Source organism: Schistocerca nitens, chromosome 4 (assembly GCF_023898315.1).
Source record: "Schistocerca nitens isolate TAMUIC-IGC-003100 chromosome 4, iqSchNite1.1, whole genome shotgun sequence".
NCBI classification, from domain to species: domain Eukaryota; kingdom Metazoa; phylum Arthropoda; class Insecta; order Orthoptera; family Acrididae; genus Schistocerca; species Schistocerca nitens.
In genome coordinates, this window is record NC_064617.1 from 988472246 (window position 1) to 988498913 (window position 26668).

Genomic DNA, 26668 nt, shown 5'->3' on the forward strand with positions numbered 1-26668 from the left:
GTCAACTTTATATTCTCACAGAGGACTAATTAGAGTCAATATCTAATAGTAACGCTACAAATGTCTGACAACATACAAATAAATTCAACCTACTAATCAATCTGATTCTACCCAAAGTACTTTTTTCACTTTAAGTTGCAGCCATATTGTTATCCATTTCATTGTAAGTTGTTGAATACAGTACTGGTATCTACAAAATCTATAAAAAAACCCACTTTATAAACGTGGTAGAGTGCAAGTAATTTAGTACGCTCAGTCATACAATCTAGTCTGCTGGCTCACTGCTTCAATTAATCTGGCGTCATAGTAACGAAGTGAAACAATTTATAGCAAACAACGAAAGAACAACAAACAACTGACATCACCCACGAAAACCATGGTGAAACGAAATATGGCGCTGACCGCAGGGCCGTGTATCAGGGGGAAATGAGCTTGAGCGTTACTTTATCAACAACAGAGGGGTGACAGCAGCTGTCAACACTTTCTTCCAGAGAAATCTTGACGGTGCCGTGTCGTGACGGCCTGTGTGAATTGGCCTCAAGTTGTAGCATATGTCACTGAATCAGGGATATTCGGCTGCTTTTACATGTATTTAATGATCATTCATGTCTGTCGATAATTTACAATACTTGAAACTCAAAAATGTAATACGTATTTCGCTAATCAACTAGTAAAATAATTAAATACACACTTTAATTCTTATGGCTACTTTCTCGCCGCTTGGTGCGCTAGCGTTGCACCAACTGTCGGACAGTAACAGTTTTCACATCAGAGAGTATCCCGACTATATATGTTAGACAGTGATACCCCTGGTAAGGTATATGCAAATAAAGGCAAGTCCGCAGGGAAGGCAGCATAACGTGCCACTAGTTCTCTATGTACACTCTATCTGTTCAGTTCACCCACACATTAAAAACTCGATTAAGAACTGCATTTGCAGATATACTGGAAGTACCTTCAGTAGAAAAATGTGGTTAGCGTACGGAAACAGCCTGTTCCGACAACAAAGTGGCAAGTAGGTTCTGCCGTCACCCTTTGGGCCAGTTTCAAATGAATGTGACTTTTGACTGCTTGGTTGAAATGCTTTGGCGATTGCGCATCGAGTTGATCGACAATCTATACTGCATCGATACTCCACATCCAACACTTCACTACCAATCGCACGTGTGTTTGTTTACATGTTTGGTAGAGTTTTTGTATCCGTGTAGGCTTACCAAGTGATTGGAGTAATGAGTGTTACTAGTTTGGAAATAATAGTAGGAACTTACGAAGAATTTCTACTGGGTTATCGAGTGACCAAGACTGAGATTAAGGTATTCCAAACAGTTGTCATATTTTATTCAGAGAAAAATTGTTGGAAGCCAGGTTTCTTGCTCTGATTATGACATGTCACACTTTCAACGGCAATGAGTTGTATGTTCATTCAATTACTTGCGTTCTGTTTGCGCTATTTGTTTGCTCTCTTCCTGTATAACAGTCACAGTTTGTTCACATAAACCCCGCAAAGTGAAGTGCATCTCGAAGGATGTATTTTAATGAGCAGATGATGTGGTTTTCCATTACAGCGACCAAACGGCGTTTGCAATTTTCTGTTAACAACTTGAAGCTCCTCATTCACAGTATCTACAAGTGAACGAACATCGTGTTCCACTCCATATTTTCACCTAGTTATTCTCTCATTGACTAACTGCAGTGTTAATCATATAACGACATACAACTAGTTTTTTTCATGAAGAACTTAAGTTAAAATTTATATACTTTAAATGCTGCTTGCTAGTCTTTTACGTACTTTGTTATTTTATCTCTGGAGTAATTTATTAGTAGTCTGTCTGTATAATATGTACAATTCTACAGTACTTGTAGAATCACAATTCCCTGCACACATGCTGATTTGTTTACTTAGTCAACCTGGGAACATTTTACAGTGATATTGGATTTGTCATCACTGTACAATGAAAACAGGTAACTCATAATGTACAAACAAGTTTCCTATAAAGTTGGGACAGTTGGTAATCTGTGGCCTTGCTGAAGGAACCATACCAGCATTTATCTGAAATTATTTAGGAAAACTATAGAAAATCTAAGTTAGGATGGCCAGACTCCATCCTTTCAAATATGAGCACATTCTCCTTAACAGTTGCACTCTTTTGTATGATTGGCCCCTTTTGTACAATGTTCATTTGATCATACATAGTTTACACCAGATAACATACACTGTAAAGGGGATTACAGAAGTATCTGGTTCCACCCATCTGCTTTGACCCATCACATCATCAATATGCTGGAAATGGCTATTCCAAGTGTCTCCAGTATAGCGCCTATGACGTCACTACATACTCAATGGCAACAAACACGAAAATACGCACAAATAAGACTATAACATCTCCCTCCAAAATAAAAAAACCACAATCCCAAAACACAGAAAAAATTTTTTTTCACCATTCTGTTACACCAGCAAAAATTTACAGGAATTGGAAACTTCCCTTGAGCTATATAGGTGAACCACAGCTGACAATACCAAAACACCAACACCTACAACAAAAACTGTGAAAATTGGAGTCTAGGACATTTCCCTTGACCTGTACAGTTCAATCACAGCTAAACCACAACCCCTTGAAACTCAAACATCCCAACATAAATTAAAACACATTCAGTACCATAAAAACACAAAACATCACAACTTGAGAAGAATAGATGCAAAAAAAATTGCGTACTACCACCAACTCTGGCACTGCAAACTAAATCCGCCACCTAAATGTCACCTGCCCCCCTGCAGTATTCAAGCAGTGGGTGAACAAGTGTACTGTAACATACTTCCTTTGTTTTCAGACTGCATTTCCTTAGGATTCTTCCAATGAATCTCAGTCTGGCATCTGCTTTACCGACGATCAACTTTATATGATCATTCCTTTGTAAATCACTCCTAATGCCTACTCCCAGATAATTTATGGAATTAACTGCTTCCAGTTGCTGACCTGCTATATTGTAGCTAAATGATAAGGGATCTTTCTTTCTATGTATTCGCAGCACATTACACTTGTCTACATTGAGATTCAATTGCCATTCCCTGCACCATGCGTCAATTTGCTGCAGATCCCCCTGCATTTTAGTACAATTTTCCATTGTTACAACCTCTCGATACACCACAGCATCATCCGCAAAAAGCCTCAGTGAACTTCCGATGTCATCCACAAGGTCATTTATGTATATTGTGAATAGCATCGGTCCTACGATACTCCCCTGCAGCACACCTGAACTCACTCTTACTTCGGAAGACTTCTGTCCATTGAGAATGACATGCTGCGTTCTGTTATCTAGGAACTCTTCAATCCAATCACACAATTGGTCTGATAGTCCATATGCTCTTGCTTTGTTCATTAAATGACTGTGGGGAACTGTATCAATCGCCTTGTGGAAGTCAAGAAACACGGCATCCACCTGTGAACCCGTGTCTATGGCCCTATGAGTCTCGTGGACGAATAGCACGAACTGGGTTTCACATGATCGTTTTTTATGAAACCCATGCTGAATCCTACAGAGTAGATTTCTAGTCTCCAGAAAAGTCATTATACTGGAACATAATACGTGTTCCAAAATTCTACAACTGATCGACATTAGAGATATAGGTCTATCGTTATGCACATCTGTTCGATGTCCCTTCTTGAAAACGGGGATGACCTGTGCCCTTTTCCAATCCTTTGGAATGCTACGCTCTTCTAGAGACCTACGGTACACCGCTGCAAGAAGGGGGGCAAGTTCCTTTGCATACTCTGTGTAAAGTCGAACTGGTATCCCATCAGGTCCAGCGGCCTTTCCTCTTTTGAGTGATTTTAATTGTTTCTCTATCCCTCTGTCGTCTATTTCGATATCTACCATTTTGTCATCTGTGCGACAATCTAGAGAAGGAACTACAGTGCAGTCTTCCTCTGTGAAACAGCTTTGGAAAAAGACATTTAGTATTTCGGCCTTTAGTCTGTCAACCTCTGTTTCAGTACCATTTTGGTCACAGAGTGTCTGGACATTTTGTTTTGATCCACCTACCGCTTTGACATAAGACCAATATTTCTTAGGATTTTCTGCCAAGCCAGTACATAGAGCTTTACTTTCGAATTCATTGAACGCCTCTCGCATAGCCCTCCTCACACTACATATTGCTTCGCGTAATTTTTGTTTGTCTGCAAGGCTTTCGCTATATTTGTGTGTGCTGTGAAGTTCCCTTTGCTTCTGCAGCAGTTTTCTAACTCGGTGGTTGTACCACGGTGGCTCTTTTCCATCTCTTACGATCTTGCTTTGCACATACTCACCTAATGCATATTGTACGATGGTTTTGAACTTTGTCCACTGATCCTCAACACTATCTGTACTTGAGACAAAACTTTTGTGTTGAGCTGTCAGGTACTCTGAAATCTGCTTTTTGTCACTTTTGCTAAACAGAAAAATCTTCCTACCTTTTTTAATGTTTCTATTTACGGCTGAAATCATCGATGCAGTAACCGCTTTATGATCCCAGATTCCGTGTTCTGCATTAACTGTTTCAAATAGTTCGGGTCTGTTTGTCACCAGAAGGTGTAATATGTTATTGCCACGAGTCGGTTCTCTGTTTAACTGCTCAAGGTAGTTTTCAGATAAAGCACTTAAAAAAATTTCACTGGATTCTTTGTCCCTGCCACCCATTATAAACATTTGAATCTCCCAGTCTATATCCGGCAAATTAAAATCTCCACCCAGAACTATAACATGGTGGGGAAATCTACTCGAAATATTTTCCAAATTTTCCTTCAGGTGCTCTGCCACAACAGCTGCTGAGCCAGGGGGCCTATAGAGACATCCAATTACCATGTTTGAGCCTGCTTTAGCAATGACCTTCGCCCAAATTATTTCACATTTCGGATCTCCATCAATTTCCTTAGATACTATTGCACTTCTTATCGCTATAAACACGCCTCCCACTTCACTGTCCAGCCTGTCTTTGCGGTATACATTCAAATCTGAGTTAAGAATTTCATTACTGTTTACGTCTGGTTTCAGCCAACTTTCTGTCCCTAGTACTATGTGGATATTGTGACCGTTTATTAATGAGAGCAGTTCTGGGACCTTTCTATAGACACTCCTGTAGTTTACTATTACCACGTTGATATTGTTATTCCCTGTTGCGTTTTACCTACTACTACCTTGCTGCATCTCAGTAGTTGTCTTGTCAGGCCTAGGGAGGGAATTCTCTAACCAAAAAAACCCACATGTGCAATCCACACGTACTCCGCTACCCTTGTAACCGCTTCCGGCGTGTAGTGCACGCCTGACCTATTCAGGAGGACCTTACATTTCTCCACCCGATAGCGGATGTCGAGAAATTTGCGCCCCAGATCTCCGCAGAATCGTCTGAGCCTCTGGCTTAAGCATTCCACTCGGCTCCAAACCAGAGGACCGCGATCGGTTCTGGGAACGATACTACAAATAGTTAGCTCAGATTCCACCCCGTGAGCGAGGCTTTCCGACTTCACCAACTTGGGCAACCGCCTGTACGAACTGAGGATGACCTACAAACCCAGACGGCAGGAGTCATTGGTGCTGACATGAGCAACAATTTGCAGTCAGGTGCACCCAGTGCTTTCTAGAGCCGCCGGTAGGGTCTGCTCCACATCTCGGGTGAGACCACCCGGCAAGCAGACAGAGTGAACACTGGCCTCCTTCTCTGACCTTTCCACTATTTCCGTATGGGGCTCCATCACCCGCCTAACATTGGAGCTCCCATTCACTAATAAACCCCTCCCCCGGGTGCCTGCTCGGACCTTGCTGAAGGAGCGGCCACATGTCCACTCACAGGCAGAGCGGGCGATGCCACACGGCCAGCCTCCACATTCACCCTCCGCCTCGTGCGCCGCGAACGCCGCTGAACCCGACACTGCCCTCGGGGAGAGGGTGGCCCAACCGCGCCCGGTACCCGCGAAGATGTCTCGACAGCAGGGACAGTGGGTGAAGCACGTAACGCCTGGGGTGTACCATGCAATGCAGCAGACTCCCCACTGCCGCTACACTCCGAGGCAGCAGCCTGAAGACGGCTGACTGCGGCCATCAACACATTCAGCTGTTAGCGAACAGTGGCCAGCTCCTCCTGCGTCCGTACACAGCAGTCACACATCCTATCCATCCTAAGGAATCAATTTACTGAAGAGAGTTAATCAACTTTTAACTAGACTGCTAATCCACTAAAGGTGGCTGATAGCTGACTAAACTGTTGTTACTAGACACTTCTTGTTGAAAACTATGAAAATAGCACTACCTGTCACTGGACTGTATTCAAAACAAACACTAGCACTACTGGCACTACAGCTGACTAAAGGGACTCTCTCTGACTGTATTCAAAACAAACATGAAATCTATGGAACATTATTACTAGCACTCGAAAATTAAAGCTTCGTAAAAGCAAAAACACACGGGAGAAGAAGTGACAAGTAAGGAAAATGCAGTTAATACTCAAATTAACGTAGCTCGCTGCACAGCAGACGTGACGCAGACGGTAGTTACGATGACACTGACACTACTAGTGACCGTAACATCACTAAATTCACTGGCAAACAAAGATATAAACACCATGAACTATTTCACTGCAGCAATGAAATGAAACTAATGGGACAATTGTGGGAAGTTGGGGGCTTAGAGTGGAGACATGCTAAATATGCAGCAATAAGAATAATGCCACTGTTCCAAAACAAACAAAACTGAAAAATGAGGAACACGAAATCCTCAGGAATAAGTAGGGGAAAAAAGGAAATTGGATATTTAATTTGTTTTGTATAGCTCAAAGGAAAACAGCAATACAGTGCCCCCTCACACACACACACACACACACACACACACACACACACACCTTAGAGACCTGTATCATGAATTCCACATGACATATAGCTCAAACGAAGACAGCTATACCAAGAACCTACAACTAGAAGAACTATTATTAAAGCCTACTTACTTTTATTTTACATGTGGCAAGAGCTTTATCGACCAAACGCCTGCTCTATGAGCCTCTTCCACTTCTGTCTGTCCAATGTGCTGTTTGTCCTGTTGCTGTTCATCCTATTTGTGTCCTCCCGAATGTTATCCCTCCATCTGATTCTGGGTCTTCCTCTAACTCTCATTCCATCTATTGTTCTCCCGAATGCTATTATAGGTAGTCTATTCTCTGTCATTCTCGCCATACGGCCTGCTCAATTCGATCTTCTCCTCGTGAGCAGTTCGACGATGTTACGGTGTTTGTACAGCCCTCGTAATTCTTCATTTCTTCTTATTCTCCATTCCGTATTATTTTCGTCATACACTGGTCCAAAAATTTTCCTCAGTACTTTTCTTTCGAATATTAACAGTTTTTCTTCATTTTTCTTTCTAAATTCTCATCCGTATAACGTCACAGGTATAATGGTCGATTGATATCAGTGGATTTTGAAGTTACTGCTAAGTGATCTTTTTCTTAGAATTTTGATGAAACTAAAAAAATGTCTTGTTTGCTGTTCCTAAATGGGCATCTATTTCTATATCTGTTCTGTTGTTATTACTAAAAATACTTCCTAGGTATTTGAAGTGGTCAACAGTCTTGAAATTGAATCCATCCGTAGTCAAAGGTGCATCTTTTCTGGTTTTCCTGCTTACGGGCAGGTATTCTGTCTTTTCTTCATTAACATGTAATCCTGCTTTCTCAGCAATTTTATAGTAATTTTGCATAATTCTGATTAATTCTGTTTTGGAACTACTTATTAGTGCTACATCATCTGCATAGGCAAGTCTTGTATTGTTCACATCCTGTAGCTGGATCCCCTGTGGACTCGTTTTAGAAAATTCTCTATCGAACTTCTGTACGACGAGGTTAAATAAAATAGGTGAATGGCATCCCCTTATCTAAGTCCAGTGTACACCTTAAATTCTTCAATTTCTCCTACCGATGTCTCTATGCGACGTAAAGTTTCGCCTCTACACATTTTAACTAATGTGATCAATTTTGATGGTATTTTGAATTCCTTCATTATATTTAGGAGTGCCTATCAGTATATGCTATCATAGGCCTCTTTAAAATCTACGAATAATATGTGGACATCTACATTGAATTCCCACTTCTTCTCAGTTACTTGTCTTAGGGTGAATAAGTGATCTAATTGTTTGTATTAACGCCTGTATTCCAGTTGTGGGCCTCCATTCCTTAATAACTCAGCATATATCTGGTCTTCACCACAAGCTTTGTTATTCTTTAATTTCTTTATTGATTGCTGTATTTTATTAACTGATGGGGTAGTAACTGTATCAGCTGTATCAATTGTACCAGGTTCTTCCAGTTTAAAGTAAGAGTGTAGGTCATTTCAGTTGAGAAGTTGTGAAAAGTATGTCTTCCATCTTTTTTGTACGTCACTTTTGCTGGTCAGTATTTTCCCATACTGATCCTGTATAAACTGTTCCCTTTTGTTGAATTTACCAAAGGATTTTTTTAAAAATATTTTGATACATCTGCCTTGTCCTGTGATGTTGGAAATCGTCCTCTTCCTCTCTGACCATATTGTTATAGTATTCCCTTTTCTCTCATCATAGGGTTCTTTGTGTTTCTTGGCGGATTTAATAGTACCTTTCCTTCAATGTCATGTTGTCCCTTTCTTTAATCCATGCATTCCTTGAGTTTCTGCTTTCCAGCACTTTTTCGCGACACTTTGTGTTAAACCAAATTTTATTAGGTTGTTTTCTTTTACGTATGATTTTGGAAGCTGCTTCTTGAATACAGCCCTTCAGGTGTCTCCATCTGCTTTTCGACGTCCTGCGGTTCTGAATTGCTCAGTCTCGGTTTTGTTAGATTGCTCTCAATTTCTTTTGTAAAATTTTCTTTTATATTTACTTTCGCCAGGTTTCCTATGTTATATCTTGCAATTTCTTCTCTATTTCTATTTACTTTCCTTTTGAGTTTCACTTTCATTTTTGATATGATTAACATGTGGCCTGTGTCACAATCCGCTCTCCTAAAGGTTCTGACATCTTTAATACTGTTTTGGAATCATTTATGGATAGCTACATGATCAATTTGATTGACTACCTTTCCATCTGGTGGTATCCATGTTCCTAAAGGAATGCGTTTATGTTGAAATTTCATGCTGCTTATCGTGAGACCATTTGTCATTGCAAAGTTTATAAGTCAAACCCCCATTATCTGAACTTTCCTCATGTAAGCTAAAATTGCCAATGATTGGCTTGTAGATTTCTTCCTTTTCTACTTTGGCATTAAAATCTGCTAACACTGTTTTCACATTGTGCCTACTTAATGAGTTGTATGTTTGTTCCAGTTGGCTGTAGAATTCTTCCTTTGTGTTGTCATCCTTATCTTCTGTGGGTGCATGTGCATTTAGAAATGTAATGTCTAACCACTGCCTCTGAATAGATATGTATGATGTACAGTTATTAACAAGTTTGAACTCCCTTATTGAGTCAGCTATTAATTTATGAATGTAGAAACCAGTTCCAAATTCATGGCGCTGACCGCAGTCTCCATACATTATTGTCCCATTTGCTATTTTCAGTGAACCTGTTCCCTGCCATCTTACTTCTTGGAGAACTACCAGTTTGCACTCCATATTTTCTTAATTTGTTTGCTAGTATTTGGGCAGGTCCGGGGTGATACAGGCTTCTAATATTCCATGATCCAAAAGAGAATTCCTTGTGGCTTTGCCAGTTTTTGTTCAAGTAAATCCTGTCCTTTTTTCTGAGGCTCTCGTTGAGTATCCTGACCATTTCGTAATTTTACATGGGTGGGTTGGTAGACTTCTGCACAACCCCCATCCTGGAGGACCAGGAGTCTTGATTTTGGGGTACTCTACCCCTAGGAGGGTTGCCTTCACTGCAGCTGAGCAAGCCTCTCCTGCCCCTGCTAGTTTTGGTCCACCCCGGGTATTTTATTTCCCCTATCCGCCACCTGGGGAGGCGACTGATGGGGGACTAGCAAACCCCATTAAAACCTAATAAGAGCAAAATTAGTACAACACACTCCATGATACCTACCACTATGAACTACTGAATATGAGCTTCAGTTACCAGTACAAACCACAAAAATCATGAAAAACTAGTTCATCATAAATTTTGATATCCATACACATCTCAAAGAGAATTACAAACATAAAGAAGCACATTGCACTTCTTACAGTAAAGATAAAAAAAATACTTAAGAGTGTGTTACCACCAAAAGTCAGCTGACACATCTAGGCTGGCACATATCACACACACACACACACACACACACACACACACACACACACACACACACACACCAACATAACTATTACTGAAACCAACAGAAACATTGCCACATACACCCATCCCTGGTTCAAGAAGCAGAGACTTTGCCCGAATTAATAATTTCCGCACACTGCTGACACTTCACACACATTCTTCCAAGAGGCTATATAACTGGAGAAATTTAACTGAATGGATCATGTTGTCATCTATAGCAGCACCCAAGGAATGGCTAGTAAATTTCATTGTAACATCCTTTCAAACCATTGATGATGTGATGAAGTAAAAGTTTCAAAACTGAGATCAAATCAGTAGCTAATAACTAATGGCATTGAAATAACACACTGCCAATGCAACAAAAACAAAATCCCACAACATCGAGTAACACACAGCACTAAGTCTAGTGCTGTACTGACATCTCTCTCAAATAGTTTGGAAACATAAACATCTCAGACTAGAATGTGCCACAATTTACTCCAACAGGCCCTCTGCAAGCACAATCCATTTCCAAGTCACACCGCAATGACATCACATAACACTGTTATGTCACGGGTACACGCAGATGAGTGGAATCGTACCCTTCTGTTGACCCTTTCCTGTAAGATTTCATTTGCTTTGTGCAATAGGAATTCTGCTGTTTTATCAGTGGCTATAGTGTTGTAATAACCAAAGATAAAATTTTCTCCATGTCTTATACTGTCTGGAAAGTAATTTATATATAGTAGAATGGAATTGGATCCAATGCACTACACTGAGGCATACCTGTGTTTATATGTACATCTGTGACAAGTTATTTTATTAAAAAATTGCACGTGTTTCTTCAGAAGCACCTCCACAGTGTTAAGATAATGTAATCTGCCTTTCAAGTTGTTCTCAGTACGGTCTCAAATGCACTCTTAAGACAAAAAACAATGTACCATGAATAAATTAACCAAATAGGGTGAAAATCAACAGCTGTGATGTGCATGTATGAAGAAACAAGTGATTACAATATCAGAAAAATTGGATGATTTATTCAAGAGAAAGAGCTCCACAAATTAAGCAAGTCAATAACACATTGATCTACATGTGGCACTTATACAAGCAGTTACTCGGGTTAGCACTGACTGACAGACTTGTTTGATGTCCTCTTAAGGAATAGCATGAAAAATTCTGTCCAATTTGTGTGTTAGAGTGTCAAAACCCTGAGCTGGTTGGAGGGCCCTGCCCATATTGCTCCAGACATTCTCAATTGGGGAGAGATCCAGCGATTTGACCAAGGTAGGGTATGACAAGCAGTAGAAGCTCACACCATTGGTGGGCAGGTATTATCTTGCTGATATGTAAGCCTAGGATGTGTTGCCATGAAGGGCAACAAAATGGGGTGTAGAATATTTGTCAGCATACCTTTATGCTGTAAAGGTGCTGTCAATGACAACTAAGGGGTCCTGCTGTGAAATGAAATGACACCCCAAACCGCCACTGCTGGCTGTCATACCTTTCTGGGGCACCTCCAAACACATCTCAGCTTTCCATTGGGGCTCAGTTCGAAGTGGGTCTCATCACTGAAGACAATTCTACTCCGGTCAGTGAGATTCCAGGCCAAATGTGCCCGACACCAAAGGCATTTGCCCTTTTTGGTGTACAGAGGACAAAGGTAGTCGGTGCAAGGGGCACTGTGAGCTCAGCCCCCTTTCTGTGAGCTGCATATTAATGGTCCTCGCAGTCACTGAAGCACCAGTTGCATGTCGGATCGGTCATAATGATGAGTTGGGGCTCGGAGTGCCTCTCTGATGATTGCTCAGTCCTCACATTCTGTCGTCTCTCTAGGCCTTCTGATTTCTCCTTGACATTGTGTTCAGCCATGGTTCACCCATTCCTGCCAGTGTTGTTGTATAGTGGCAGTGCTCTTGTATTCAAATTAGAGTGATTCACTAGTAACTCCAACTGGCTTCTTTGAACTCAACAACACATCGTCCCTCAAATTCTGACAACTGTGTATATTGTTTATGGGTGTGTCCATGAGGCACAGTTACTGTTCAACTAAGTACATGGAATAAAATTCACAAAGACTTTATGTCCTGGTATCAACATGTTCCCTCTTTACTATCCATGTCAGCTGTGCAGTGACAATTCACTGCAGCATCACACAGTTTACAATTTTGCAGTTTCCGTTGTATGTGTATGAATATCAATTTGTGACCAATCTGTTTAACAGCTTCGTGGTATGTTTTTTACGTGTCTATATCCTGTATGTATGTGATTTTCGTAGTAAGTGTGCTACTAAATGTAAAACTCCTTCAAAAGGCTAGAAGCACAGACTAAAGTGTAACTTACTTATTGCGTTGATGGTTCTTGTATTGTGTGCCAATGTTGATAATTCATTGACATTGGTCATAGCCATTTGGGTGATAGTATAGTCAGCGAGAATTGCTGAATCTAATGATTTATTTTGGAAGAAGATGTGAGTTGATTATTATAACATTTTCTAATCTGGTTATTATGAACTTTAAGTTTGGTTTCTGATTTTCTTATTTCTTTGATGACTGGAAAAAAGTAGATGTGCTGACAGACTGATGTATAGTGCAACGTTAGGCCTAGGTTATGTTGGAATGTGACAACGTGGACATGAGGTGGCGACGTAATGAATGAGAACAGAACAGAACTAGGTGTGGTAACAGACTGACCTGTAGCATAACCCAAGGCCTGGGTTACATTGGAATGTGATAATTTGTGTGAGAGTTTGTGAAGCCAATGAATGTCAATGCTACAAATACGAGTGTCATAATAGATTTATTTTTAGTGTAGCCTGAGATGAACATTCATCATTCCTTTGTCTCATCACCGATTTTTTCCAAAAATTCCTATGATGTGACTAAATTCTAGCCTAATAGATTAAAATACCAACTAACTTTATTTACAAACCGTAGGAAATTACGAATTAACATTCTGATTGGCTACTAACTACCGAATCTCGTTCTCTCATATTCAGTTCCCATTGTTCAACATGCAAGTTGTTATTCATATCGGCCTTCAGTGCAACAACTGTGAACACTGCCACATTCCCCCCCTTCCCCCCCCCCCTCCTCCCATCCCCTCTCCCCACTCCCATGGCTATATGTGTGTGCCAAACTTACCATATTGTGTTTGATCATTGGGGTGCTCTTTGAAGTGTGGTAGTGTGTGTTCCATGTATGGAATTTGTGATGATTTTGTTTACATTTATGGAAAGGATAGACTGCTGCTCACAGTGAAGATGGCATGTTGAGTTGCAGACAGGCTTAAATAAAAGACTTACACATTAAGCTTTCGCCCAAAGCCTTTTGATGGAGGCTTTGGACAAAGGCTTAATGTGTAACAGTCTTTTCATTGTGCCTGTCTGCAACTCAGCATGTTATCTTTACAGTGCCTAGCAATCTGTCCTTTCCAAAATTGTTGCTATTCTAACCCAGATTTTCCATTGTTTGACATTTTTGTTTTTAAGTTTCAGTTGTGGATGTTGTTCATATTTTTGGTATATTGTGGTATAGTTGTTGGAGGTGGTTACTTAGGTCATGCTCTTTATTAGACTTATATAGGGCTAGCAAGGGTATTCAAGATTGCAGAAATGAACATGATGCAACAAAAAGCTAGTTTTTCTTTTCTTTCTTTGTTTAATGTACGTTGCACTGATTGGCAAGTCTGTAGTGGAGCCCATGGCCTAACTTTGATTCTAAGATTACTTTTTGGTTGCAAGTTTCAATGCCAGAGAATACGTCATTACAATCTTTTTATTTATTTGGATTGTTCTGTAACTATATGTACATGCCAATGAAAATGTATGTCTTCCTACTGTGTGCTGATATTTTCTAATTTTTCGTATGTTTGGTAGCATTAATAACAAGAATACTCCACCCAAAATCTAACAATGAAAAGAATTTTTGATGAAATTATTTAACGGGATAGATAAAATATCTACTTACCAAGTGGCGGCAGAACACACACGTAGAAGACTGTTGTGACTGGCAAGCTTTCAGAGCCAGTGGCTCATTCTCTAGGCAGAAGGTTTGAAGGGGAAGGAAGAAGGGTGAAGGGAAAGGACTGGAGACGTCTAGGAAAAGGGGTAGTTTGGGAAAGTCGCCCAGAACTGTGGGTCAGGGAAGACCTACCGTACGGGATGAGAAGGAAAGACTGATTATTGGGGCTGCATTGGACGAATTTGAAAAACTGAAAGCTTAAAGGTGGAAGACAGGGTATGCAAGACAGAGATTACTACTACAACATTAATGAGTAAGCTAAGTGCATTGTGCGTAACGGAAGTGGGGAGGGGGCGGTGAAAAATAGACAGGAAATACAATGAAAGATGTAGAAAACTAAAACAGAGTGAAGCAAAGAGTAGTTACAATGAAGAAAAGTTGAGATGGAAGAAATTTATGTAAATAAACGCCAGGTGGGTGGCTCGAACCAAGGACATGTTGTGCTAGTTCCCAGCTGCGGAGTTCTGAGAAACTGGTGTCTGGGGGCAGAATCCAGATGGCACGTGTAGTGAAACAGGCACCAAGATGACAAATGTCATGTTGTAGAGCATGCTCTGCAACAGAATATTGTAAGTTGCCAGTATATACCCTCTGCCTATGCCCATTTTTCTTCCAGACACCATTTTCTCAGAACTCCACAGGTGGGAACTAACACTACAACATGTCCTTGGTTCTCACCACCCACTGGGCCTTAATTTACGTAAATTACTTCCATTTCAGCTTTTCTTCACTGTAACTACTCTTTGCCTCACTCTGTTTTAGTTTTCTACATCTTTCATTGCCTTTCGTGTCAATTTTTCACCACACCCTCCCACTTCCATTACGTACAGTTCACTTAGCTTACTCATTCTTATTAACTCATGCATAATGTTTTAGTAGTAATCTCTGTCTTGCATATTACCCTGTCTTCCACCTTTAAGCTCTCAGTTTTTCAAATCTCGTCCAATGCAGCCCCAACAATCAGTCTTTCCTTCTCATCCCGTACGGTATGTCTTCCCTGACCTGCGGTTCTGGGTGACTTTCCCAAAATCTACCATTTTCTTACACCTCTCCAGTCCTTTTCCTTCACCCTTCTTCCTTCCCCTTCAACCCGTGTGCCTGAAGAAGGAGCCTCTGGCTCTGAAAGCTTGCCAATCACACCAGTCTTTTGTGTGTGTGTTCTGCAGCCGCTTGGTGAGTAGATTTTTTATATATCCAATTAAATAATTTCACCCAAAATCCAGCTAGAGATTGACAGTGCCCTCTCTGCCCCCCCCCCCTCCCCCCGAATGTGATGGATTCATTTAATAGGCTGATGTGTGATGCAGCTAAAGGTCTAGGTTACACAGAAAGATAATAATTTGGTTGTGAGTTTGCAAAGTCAACTTCTGTGAATATGCAATAGAACTTCTGGTAAGATTAACCTGTCACATAGCCTCATGTCTACATTTTTGCCATATTTAATGAATGTTAGGTTAGATAAAATAAAACTGCGAAGTAAATTCAGAAAACTTTTATTAGATAACAAACAAGTCTCTGGGGAGTTTGTTGCATTGTACATAAAATACAGAAAATGCTGGTGGTGCACTATGTACCTTTTACTGGAATTCCTTTTCTCCCCCTTCCCAATCCTAGTAGGGGTGTTGTTAGTTTTTGTTTTGACGGAGTTGTCTTGTTTTGCTGTTGTCATCCACAGATCATTTCAAGAGGCTTGATCCCCACCATGTGAATGATGTCATTAGTTTTTCCTGTGCTATCACATTGCTTACAAATCCCCTCAAAACTTGCTACAAATTCAGCTATGTGAAATAGAATGATAATTATGGAGATCAGTTCTGCTGCCTGTTTTGGGGACAAATGTGATAGACCCCAAGAAATTTACATGTAATATATTGACTGTATTTTAATGAACTGCCATAAAAACATACCTTTAAGTCATTCAATGTAAAATTCATTATTCTTTTTCATAAATGTTACATTCAAGAAACAAAAAGTAATTTAGGTTTGGGGCTTATTGTCCCCAGTGGTACTCACTGAAAAAAAAAATTAATGTTTTGTAAATACAAAACATCATTGGATACAGTTGACTCAGAGGGAGAAAGTGTTATATTTTCAAAGTAATAGCTTTGGAAACAAGGGAGGTACATATTTTCAATGTGCTTGTGAGGTCATATTGATGCCAGTGGTATTAGGAGGGTTAAGGAGAACATTGTGCTCTTATTCAGGCATGTTACTGACAAAGTTCCTTTTCATTTTTGAAAATATGTGGACCTCCAACTTACTCTTTTTTTTTTTTTTAGCATGTAGTCAGAAATACCAGGTGTTGTTTTCTGTACCACATGGCAACCAACTATCGTACAAAAGTGTTTGAAGAAAGAAATACTGAAGTTGATGGTTTTGATGTCACTTTTGTTTTTGAGAGTTTGAGCATGGTACATTTCAAAGTGTGACCTCATAAAGATATTACACATGCTTCTTCAGGAGTTAATTTACTACATATTTATATTCAGGTTATCAGTGCAGATGGACATGTTCATATAAGCCCTGGTTCATATCTTTATTTTGTACTGCATGTCTATTCACACTAATCTCTATTTGCAGGCTATGAGCCATCATCATCTTGCACACAAGGTGATTCATTGCACTCCCTGATTTATAGAATGCACACAACTTCCAACCCGTACAATGTGCTGGGGAACACAAATGATTGTCCTTCAGCAGAGCTGAGCAGCTAGCTGGGCCATGTCAGAGACAATTTTATTCTCGGCACACCTATTAGGTTGTCTCAGGGCATTGCAGAGCCAGGTAACTCTGGACTGGCCAATATTGCAGTAGCAAGGTGCATTGCTTGTTGTTTGAGAAGACCAGGATTACATCCTCAGTTTCTTCCATCTGGTTTTGCAATCTCAATTGAACACTATAATATACATGGCACACCGTCTCATCAATAGGACTTCCAGATTCCAACTCAAAGCACCTACTGTAATAGTCTAGACTCTAGAGGAAAGGTCGGGGATTTCTACTGGTAGACCTGTCACATCATGATGGTAAACTCATATGCTTGCGGACCACACACAGTGACACAGCAGCAGTACTAGTGAATGTTCACAAATGTGGAAGTTCTTGTATTGTACAGATTTATATAAAAGGGCGAATTCGGTTGACAAAATTGTTAAAATACAGAAAGGGTCACCGGCACTTAAGCTTGCAATTTATAACACTGCCGAAAGATACACTTAACATCAGAAATACTAATCCTAGCTTTTGGAACTATGCACTCCTTCTTAATGGAGGAAAGAAGGATTAGCTGAGAAGGATCAGGAGGGGGGGGGGGGGGGGCAAATCCCCTCAAGCCCTAGGTTGAGAGGGACAAAGTTGTTGTGAGGCCGATACAAGACAAAGATGCTAGGATTAATATTTTCTACTTTAAGTGTGGTTTGTATATCTTTGTGTACAATTTTGTGTGGGTGTGTGTGGGGAGGGGTTCTGTTCTTTTAAATACTGTGGATTTAGCCTTGATTGAAAAGCTGACATTGTATTCCATAGCTATCAAGCTAAGTTCCTGAGGGACTTTTTGTACAGATTTGTAGTTGTTGGCAGATCTACCTAGGTATCAGCAGTCCGCAGCTCGTAGGCTAGTGGCTGGCGTTGCTGCCTCTGGATCACGGGGTCAGGGGTTCGATTCCCGGCTGGGTTGGGGATTTTCTCTGCCCGGGAAGTGGCTGTTTGTGCTGTCCTCATCATTTCATCATCATTCAGGAATGTGACGAGACTGGACTGTGAAAAGATTGGGAATTTGTATGTGCACTGATAACCGTGTCATTGAGCACCAATCGTCATCAACAACATCATATGTATCAGGATGTTGTTGTAGATGATTCAGAACAACACACACAATGTATGCAATACTAAATATATTATTAGTGATTTATTATTTTATTTTTCAGAAGTACAAATTAGTGCAGAGTTTTGCTAACCATTCTCATCGTGCTAGTATAAGATGTGTGACTACCTGTGGGAAGTTATTGGCATCTGGAGGTGCTGATGAAACTATCTACCTATATGATCTACATACAAGGAAAGAGACGGGCATGTTGATGCATCACAATGGTAAGCTAAAAGTGAATTTTGTATTTGAGAGCTTGTGTTACATATGAGGTAATATTTGTTCAGAAAAAGAGCTAATGAAGCCCTTATGTAGTATATGTTTGTATAATTGTGTTAGTTCAGAAGTTTTCTGACATATGCTCACTCTATATGCATCTTTTGCACTATGTTGTATTGAGCAGTTAATGCTGTAACTGAAATCTGTGCGAAATTCTACTGTACTTTTGTTAAATTATAGAAACTTTGGATCTTGATCTCGTGTGGGGCTAAGACTTATGTGGTGCTACACTTAGTCAGTCTGTTTGTGGACCCTGCAAACTTATCAAATAATAGTTTCTCTTGATTATTGTTATTAATCACAGGATGTATCAGCGAACTGTGCTACGTGGTATTTGATAAAATGACGTCGTGCAATTTTTTCATTATTTTAAACAATTTACAGCTAAAATTTCTTTAAAAAGATGAAATACTGAAAACTGACAAAAACAAAATCAGAAACCTTAACACTGAACTTCATAACACAATACTGTGTGGGGATGTAATGGAAGAAGAACCTAACCTAAGGATTCCTGCCAACAGCCCATTGTTATGCCAGCCCTGGCCTACTCCCAGTGTTACTGACGGTGACTACATCTATTGTTAGTAAGATCTATGCCTGCTAATACTGGTATATTCTACAGAATTTGCTAGATTTCTGCATGATTTCTATAGCAAACTAAAATTTGTATGATTCACACTTCTCATATTTTCTAATTAATTAAAGGTGGCTCTCTCTCAACATGCAGTCTCAGTGACCTGCGTCTCCTTTCCAGGCTTCCAAAATGTATCCCGTTTCCCTCTCTAAGGAAGTAACTAACACTTTTGAAGCTAGGAGTAGTATTCTCTACTTTTAATGTGGCTTGTGGCAGTGCTGGAATTTTGTCTCCATTTTGTCTTCTTGTAATGTTACAAATTTCTCAAGGAAATTGATACAATTAAAATTGTTACAGCACATTTTTAAAAATTACAATTAATTCACTGCCAGGCATAAAGGTGTATGTTCAGGCGCTATCTGCTACAGTGCATGTGACTATTTACACCTCAACAGAATGTGACAGTGGTCCAAGGAGCGTCATCAATGTGGGCATTCCTGACAGTGGCAACACTGTTCTGTAATGCATTGCTTCAGCCGGCACTGCTGCAATTAGTACTTCACTAATTATGCCATTACTCACATTTTCACTACCACTTGAATAGTGTTTCGTTCTTGCTCGGAGCTTGTTGTGTGGATGTCTAGAGAAATGTTCGCTGTACAGTTGGTAGAAAATAGCATTTAATATAGTGTTTACAATTTCCCACCACTCTTAAAGTGTTTGTTATTTATAATCAATATTCTTTATCTCCTCGTGCCTGCACAGGTTGTAGAATAGATTGTCAGAGGTCTGGGGAACCGACTATTCTGAATTTATATACTCCTTTGATTCTGTATAGGAACTAATGATGAGGGGCATGCCAGGTTTACAGATAAACAATGTCTCAACTTGATGAGACGTAGTGTGGAACATTTCAGAAAATTTTGTAAACCCACTAACACTTATTAGTTGAGTCCCAGTAGAAAAACTCAAGGGAAAGCAGCCAGAGGTGCACATCCCTCCTTTTTCAAGACAGAAAATAATAATAATAATAATAATAATAATAATAATAATAATCCCCGTGGAGGCCCGGGAAAAGAATAGGCCTCCGGTATGTTCTGCCAGTCGTAAAAGGCGACGAAAAGAACAAACCACTAATAGGGCTAACCCCCCTTTTAGTGTGATTAGTTGGTTCAGGACAGAACTAAAGAAGCCTCGGACAAGCGCCGTCATGGTCGGGGACGACGCTTGAACCCTATGCCCGCCCACAATGGTAACGACACTGCTAGCCAACTGGAAAATGATTTAAATCCAAATAGAGGTGTTTTGCAGGATATGCTTCCTGCAACCACCCTAGAAGGAAAACAAAGACAGAGGATGAGATGGTCAGATGAAGTTAATCGACACCTCATGTTCTGTTATTACCAAGCAACAAACCTAGGAACCAACACAACTGGATACAGATCACAAGTATACACAACATTTATTACCAGATACCCAGAATTAAAATTTTTAACAGAACAACGACTAGCTGATCAGATCCGTGTAATAATCAAAAATAACAGGATACCCCAGTCAGAATTAGAAAATATCAAACAACAAGTACAACAAATACTGGAACAAATTAATGTGCAATCAGAAGAAGAAGAAAATACAGTAATGGACTCAAACATCCCAGAGCAAACAAACAAAGAACAACACGCACCAATTAAACAATCAGAGGAAAACGAAATCTTAAGACAGCCACCAGAACAAGCACAAATAGAACACGAAGTGACACAGATGCTAGATATAGAAGAAAAATTTCAGCTAACATATATAGAATACAAAGACACAAATACAGACATTAGACCATTCTTGCATAGACCACCAAATAACCCACAAGTCGAAACAACAATAAAAACTATCAACACAATCATACACAACAAAATAAATGAAAACACAACTATGGAAGAGTTACAACTACTGGTTTATATAGGAGCACTCACTACACTAAATATACACACTAGACAGAGATCAGAACCAACCAACACACAGAAGAAACCCACAAAACCAGCATGGCAACACAGGCTACAGATCAGAATAGAAAAACTGAGAAAAGACATCGGACAGCTAACACAATTTATAAGAAATGAAATCTCGGAAAAAAAACGAAAAAGGTTAGGTAAAATCTCACAACAAGAAGCGACAGAGCAATTAGACGAAAAGAAGCAGAAATTACAAGCATTAGCCAAACGACTCAGAAGATACAAAAAAAGTGAAAATAGAAGGAAACAAAACCAAACATTCAACACAAACCAAAAGAAATTTTACCAGACAATAGATAACACACACATTAAAATAAACAATCCACCAAACATAACAGACATGGAACACTTCTGGAGCAACATATGGTCAAACCCGGTACAACATAACAGGCATGCACGGTGGATACAAACAGAAACAGACACATACAAGATGATACCACAAATGCCTGAAGTGATAATTTTGCAACATGAAGTCACCCAAGCAATTAATTCTACTCACAATTGGAAAGCCCCTGGAAATGATAAAATAGCAAATTTCTGGTTAAAGAAGTTCACCTCAACACATTCACATCTAACTAAATTATTTAACAGTTACATTGCAGACCCATACACATTCCCTGATACACTTACACATGGAATAACTTATCTGAAACCTAAAGATCAAGCAGACACAGCGAACCCAGCTAAATATCGCCCCATAACATGCCTACCAACAATATACAAAATATTAACTTCAGTCATTAAACAGAAATTAATGACACATACAACACAGAACAAAATTATAAATGAAGAACAAAAAGGCTGTTGCAAAGGAGCACGAGGATGTAAAGAGCAACTGATAATAGATGCAGAGGTGACATATCAAGCTAAAACTAAACAAAGGTCGCTACACTACGCATACATTGATTACCAAAAAGCTTTTGATAGTGTACCCCACTCATGGTTACTACAAATATTGGAAATATACAAAATAGATCCTAAATTGATACAGTTCCTAAACATAGTAATGAAAAATTGGAAAACCACACTTAATATCCAAACAAATTCAAATAATATCACATCACAGCCAATACAGATTAAGCGTGGAATATACCAAGGAGACTCATTAAGTCCTTTCTGGTTCTGCCTTGCTCTGAACCCACTATCCAACATGCTAAATAATACAAATTATGGATACAATATTACTGGAACATACCCACACAAAATCACACATTTGCTATACATGGATGATCTAAAACTACTGGCAGCAACAAATCAACAACTCAACCAATTACTAAAATATCTGATAAATATCTAGGATACAGACAAAAAATAGGAATAGATAATACAAATATTAAAGAAGAACTAATAGAAAAATATAGACAAAGACTAACAAAAATACTGAACACAGAATTGACAGCAAGAAACAAGACCAAAGCTATAAATACTTATGCCATACCAATATTGACCTACTCATTTGGAGTAGTGAAATGGAGTAACACAGACCTAGAAGCACTCAATACACTTACACGCTCACAATGCCACAAATATAGAATACATCACATACATTCAGCAACAGAAAGATTCACATTAAGCAGAAAGGAAGGAGGAAGGGGATTTATCGATATAAAAAACCTACATTATGGACAGGTAGACAATTTAAGAAAATTCTTTATAGAACGAGCAGAGACTAGCAAAATACACAAAGCAATCACTCATATAAATGCATCAGCTACACCACTACAATTTCATAACTACCTCTACAACCCTATAGATCACATAACATCAACAGATACGAAGAAAGTAAATTGGAAAAAGAAAACACTTCATGGCAAGCACCCGTATCATCTAACACAGCCACACATCGATCAAGACGCATCCAACACATGGCTAAGAAAAGGCAATATATACAGTGAGACAGAAGGATTCATGATTGCAATACAGGATCAAACAATAAACACCAGGTATTACAGCAAGCATATTATTAAAGATCCCAATACCACAACAGATAAATGCAGACTTTGTAAACAACAAATAGAAACAGTAGATCACATCACAAGCGGATGTACAATACTAGCAAATACAGAATACCCCAGAAGACATGACAATGTCGCAAAAATAATACATCAACAGCTTGCCTTACAACATAAACTTTTAAAACAACAAGTTCCTACATACAAGTATGCACCACAAAATGTACTGGAGAATGATGAATACAAATTATACTGGAACAGAACCATTATAACAGATAAAACAACGCCACATAACAAACCTGACATCATACTCACCAATAAAAAGAAGAAATTAACACAACTAATCGAAATATCCATACCCAATACAACAAATATACAAAAGAAAACAGGAGAAAAAATTGAAAAATACATTCAACTGGCTGAGGAAGTCAAAGACATGTGGCATCAGGATAAAGTTGACATCATACCAATTATAGTATCAACTACAGGAGTCATACCACACAATATCCACCAGTACATCAATGCAATACAGCTACATCCAAACACATATATACAACTACAGAAATCCGTAATTATTGATACATGTTCAATTACCCGAAAGTTCCTAAATGCAATATAACACATACCGTACAGTTAATAGGAAGTGACGCTTGATCAAGGTCCGCGTCACTTTCCATTCTCAACCAGACTTAACGTCTGAGAAAGTAAAGAAATAATAATAATGGCGTGTGACGAGGGCCTCCCGTCGGGTAGACCGCTCACCTGGTGCAAATCTTTCGATTTGACACCACTTCGGTGACTTGCGCGTCGATGGGGATGAAATGATGATGATTAGGACAACACAACACCCAGACACTGAGTGGAGAAAATCTCTGACCCAGCCGGGAATCGGACCCGGGCCCTTAGGATTGACAATCTGTCGCGCTGACCACTCAGCTTTCGGGGGCGGACTTCAAGACAGAAATGCAATGGCAGAGCATGGTGCAATGAAAATTTTAAAAACCTGGTATATGGGACATACTCAGAAAGACCACACATGCCCACACAGACAGCAAACACTATCACTATTCCTGAGATTGGTTGTTAAGATGGCAACTTACTCGGACTTCATTGCAAATTCCAGTACTGATTATGATCTGTATCTTGTACAGTTCACTATTATGATGCAGCCACATATCTCGCTGTAAATCGTTTGAAAATCACAAGCAGTGATTACTTTGGCAGGCAAGATTACACCAGGCCATATCTAGAAGCTGATGTTTTGTGACACTAGTGTTGACTATAGATGAACTAACAAAGCACAATTTGTGCCCAGCTACACACGTTGCTGAAGTTTTGGCCAAAGCTGCAGCCAGTGGACTTACTTTGACTAAATAATGGGACTTCAGGAAAGATTCAATTTTAAGCAATCATTTAGTATTTGTAGAAAATCGATGGCTGTATGTATGCAGTGCAGTCCATTCTACTTACTTTCTGTGTGCTCATTTGGCAAGAGAATAAATAACCAAATATAACCGACACATTTGTTCCCTGTTGAACACACATGATGAGCCCACAAAAAAAACTGGATAAGTCACATTTTGTACACTTTTCAGGAGTGGAAATTTAAACTTTCGAGACTACAAAAAAATGCATAAAACATTCCAGTTGAGCATAACCAATATAATTTTAATGCCAAATTTAGCAGCTATAGACAAAGTACATTGGAAAACTACTGAAATTATATAATGAAAGAGACTAACCATGCAAAGAAGTGTGTCTGCCACAAAAAGAATGTGATAAGTCCATCACTTTTTGGTAGGCTTTCATCCCTTTTGTGTTGTTTAGCTCTGAAGTTTCTTTTAGTTGGTCTGGGATTTTTCTTTGTTATGTAGTAGATTGTAATAGAAATTTCTTGCGTCTTGATCACAAAACTATTTTAAGTTCTTGAAGATCTGCATGTTTTTCATATGGTACTTGCAGGATCCCTGAAGATGTACCTTTAGAATTAGTTATATGCAAAAAAAAACCTTGATTTTCAGTACAAAAAGTTTTGTATTACAAAACGCTTATTATTATGCACTCGATGAGAGATTAAGAATATGTTAGGTCCCTGGGGTTGAGACTCCGGCTCGACATCTATTTGTAGACAACCAGAATGTATCAGATCTACTGGTGTCCAGGATCCATTGTAAGTAATCCTGTATTTGATCAGCTTATATTTATTCACAATAGTGTGTCACTGAGTGGCCATGTCTTGAATAACACTCTGTTCTGTAAAATGCATTTAAAAAGGTTGCTCAATCTCTATAACTTCTTGTTGAACAGTAATGACTTTGTACGGCCTTGGATTCACTCTTGTGGTGCCAAAAGCATTAACCCAGTCTTTTGGTAACCCTACAATAGTTTTCTTTGTCATCAAACCAAAGTTGAATTTTCTGTTAATTATTTTCTGGTATGTATTATCGCAACAGGAAGTTCAGGTTATTATTCTCTGTATAACTAATGGGATTTTGTTACTGTTATTTCTTCTGGAAGATAAATTCTGTCTTCCCCTTGCCATAGTTGCTCTTTCTCTCCACAAATGGAGCCATGTGGTTTATAGCGGCAGCCTCCTTTTCTTTGGCTAGTTTCCGAGGCCCCTTAGCATGCGTGTCTCTTTTGTCCTTGGGAGATCTTCCAGTATCCCCCAGAAGGCCTCTTGGTAAACAGCAGTTTCACTAATGGTATCATTTCATTTGATTCTTACAATATATCAGAAAGAGCAATCTCTGACATGGAATTGTCTTGCCTAGGACTTCTAAGAGCAATTAATGTCACAGAAATTAAGATGGTTACATAGGAAGACTGATCATTCTAGTTACCTAACAAATTAAAATTCTTGATAAGTTGTTCTCTTGAGGGGTCTGCAATGAGTATTTGCAGTCACTACCTAACTCATGTTGCTGTAAGGCCCGTACAAAAATTACTCATTCTGCCATAATATTTTCTCTTCCTAGTTGATTAACAGACGACTTCTCACCTTCATCTTATGATGATCCACACATTTTAAAAATGCTAAGAGGACAACACTACTATCACACTTCAAACTAAGTGCTATTACTATAAGGAAAGACCAAAAAGTAAGAAACTCAACCAATCATGCTTCTATTCACAACCCAAGTGACCTAACAGGGGTAATATGAACAGTGGAAGAAAATCCTGGACATGCCTCATTCTTTCCATGAGAAGACCAGCTTACAACATTCTTTCCAAAGTGGAACCCTGTGTATCTTGGTGACTTCCCATGTTATTTGAAAGTCATTTTAACTATCTTGTAGCACTGGCAGCTGGCCATCAGAATATGCTATAAACTCATTTCCTAATTAAATGGACTTTCCCATTTTTTCCATGGGCTCTTCATATAAGGTATGCTAACTAGTATCTGGTCAAGTTGTATTACTTGCAACATCACTTGACCAGTTGTGACAACAGGTTTATTCTGTGTGGAACACTAGCATCCGAGGTGGCACCCACCACCTCTGCGATTGTATACACTACTGGCCATTAAAATTGCTACACCAAGAAGAAATGCAGATGATAAACGGGCATTCACTGGACAAATATATTATACTAGAACTGACATGTGATTACATTTTCATGCAATTTTGATGCATAGATCCTGAGAAATCAGGCCTTGATACGCCTGGGCATTGAGTCAAACAGAGCTTGGATGGCATGTACAGGTACAGCTGCCCATGCAGCTTCAACACGATACCACAGTT

At 39.4% G+C, this 26668-nt stretch overlaps 1 protein-coding gene across 1 annotated transcript in view; it reads left to right on the plus strand.

Annotated features, from left to right (window-relative positions):
• The first annotated feature begins 1139 nt into the window (after positions 1-1139).
• The window catches only part of LOC126253706 (p21-activated protein kinase-interacting protein 1-like), a 66354-nt gene continuing 40825 nt past the window's right edge, over positions 1140-26668 (plus strand). Inside the window, exons 1-2 of the mRNA XM_049955238.1 lie at positions 1140-1313; positions 18176-18338. Of these exons, the coding sequence (XP_049811195.1) occupies positions 1230-1313; positions 18176-18338 (247 nt within the window). The 5' untranslated portion in view covers positions 1140-1229. The remainder of the gene's footprint in view (positions 1314-18175; positions 18339-26668) is intronic.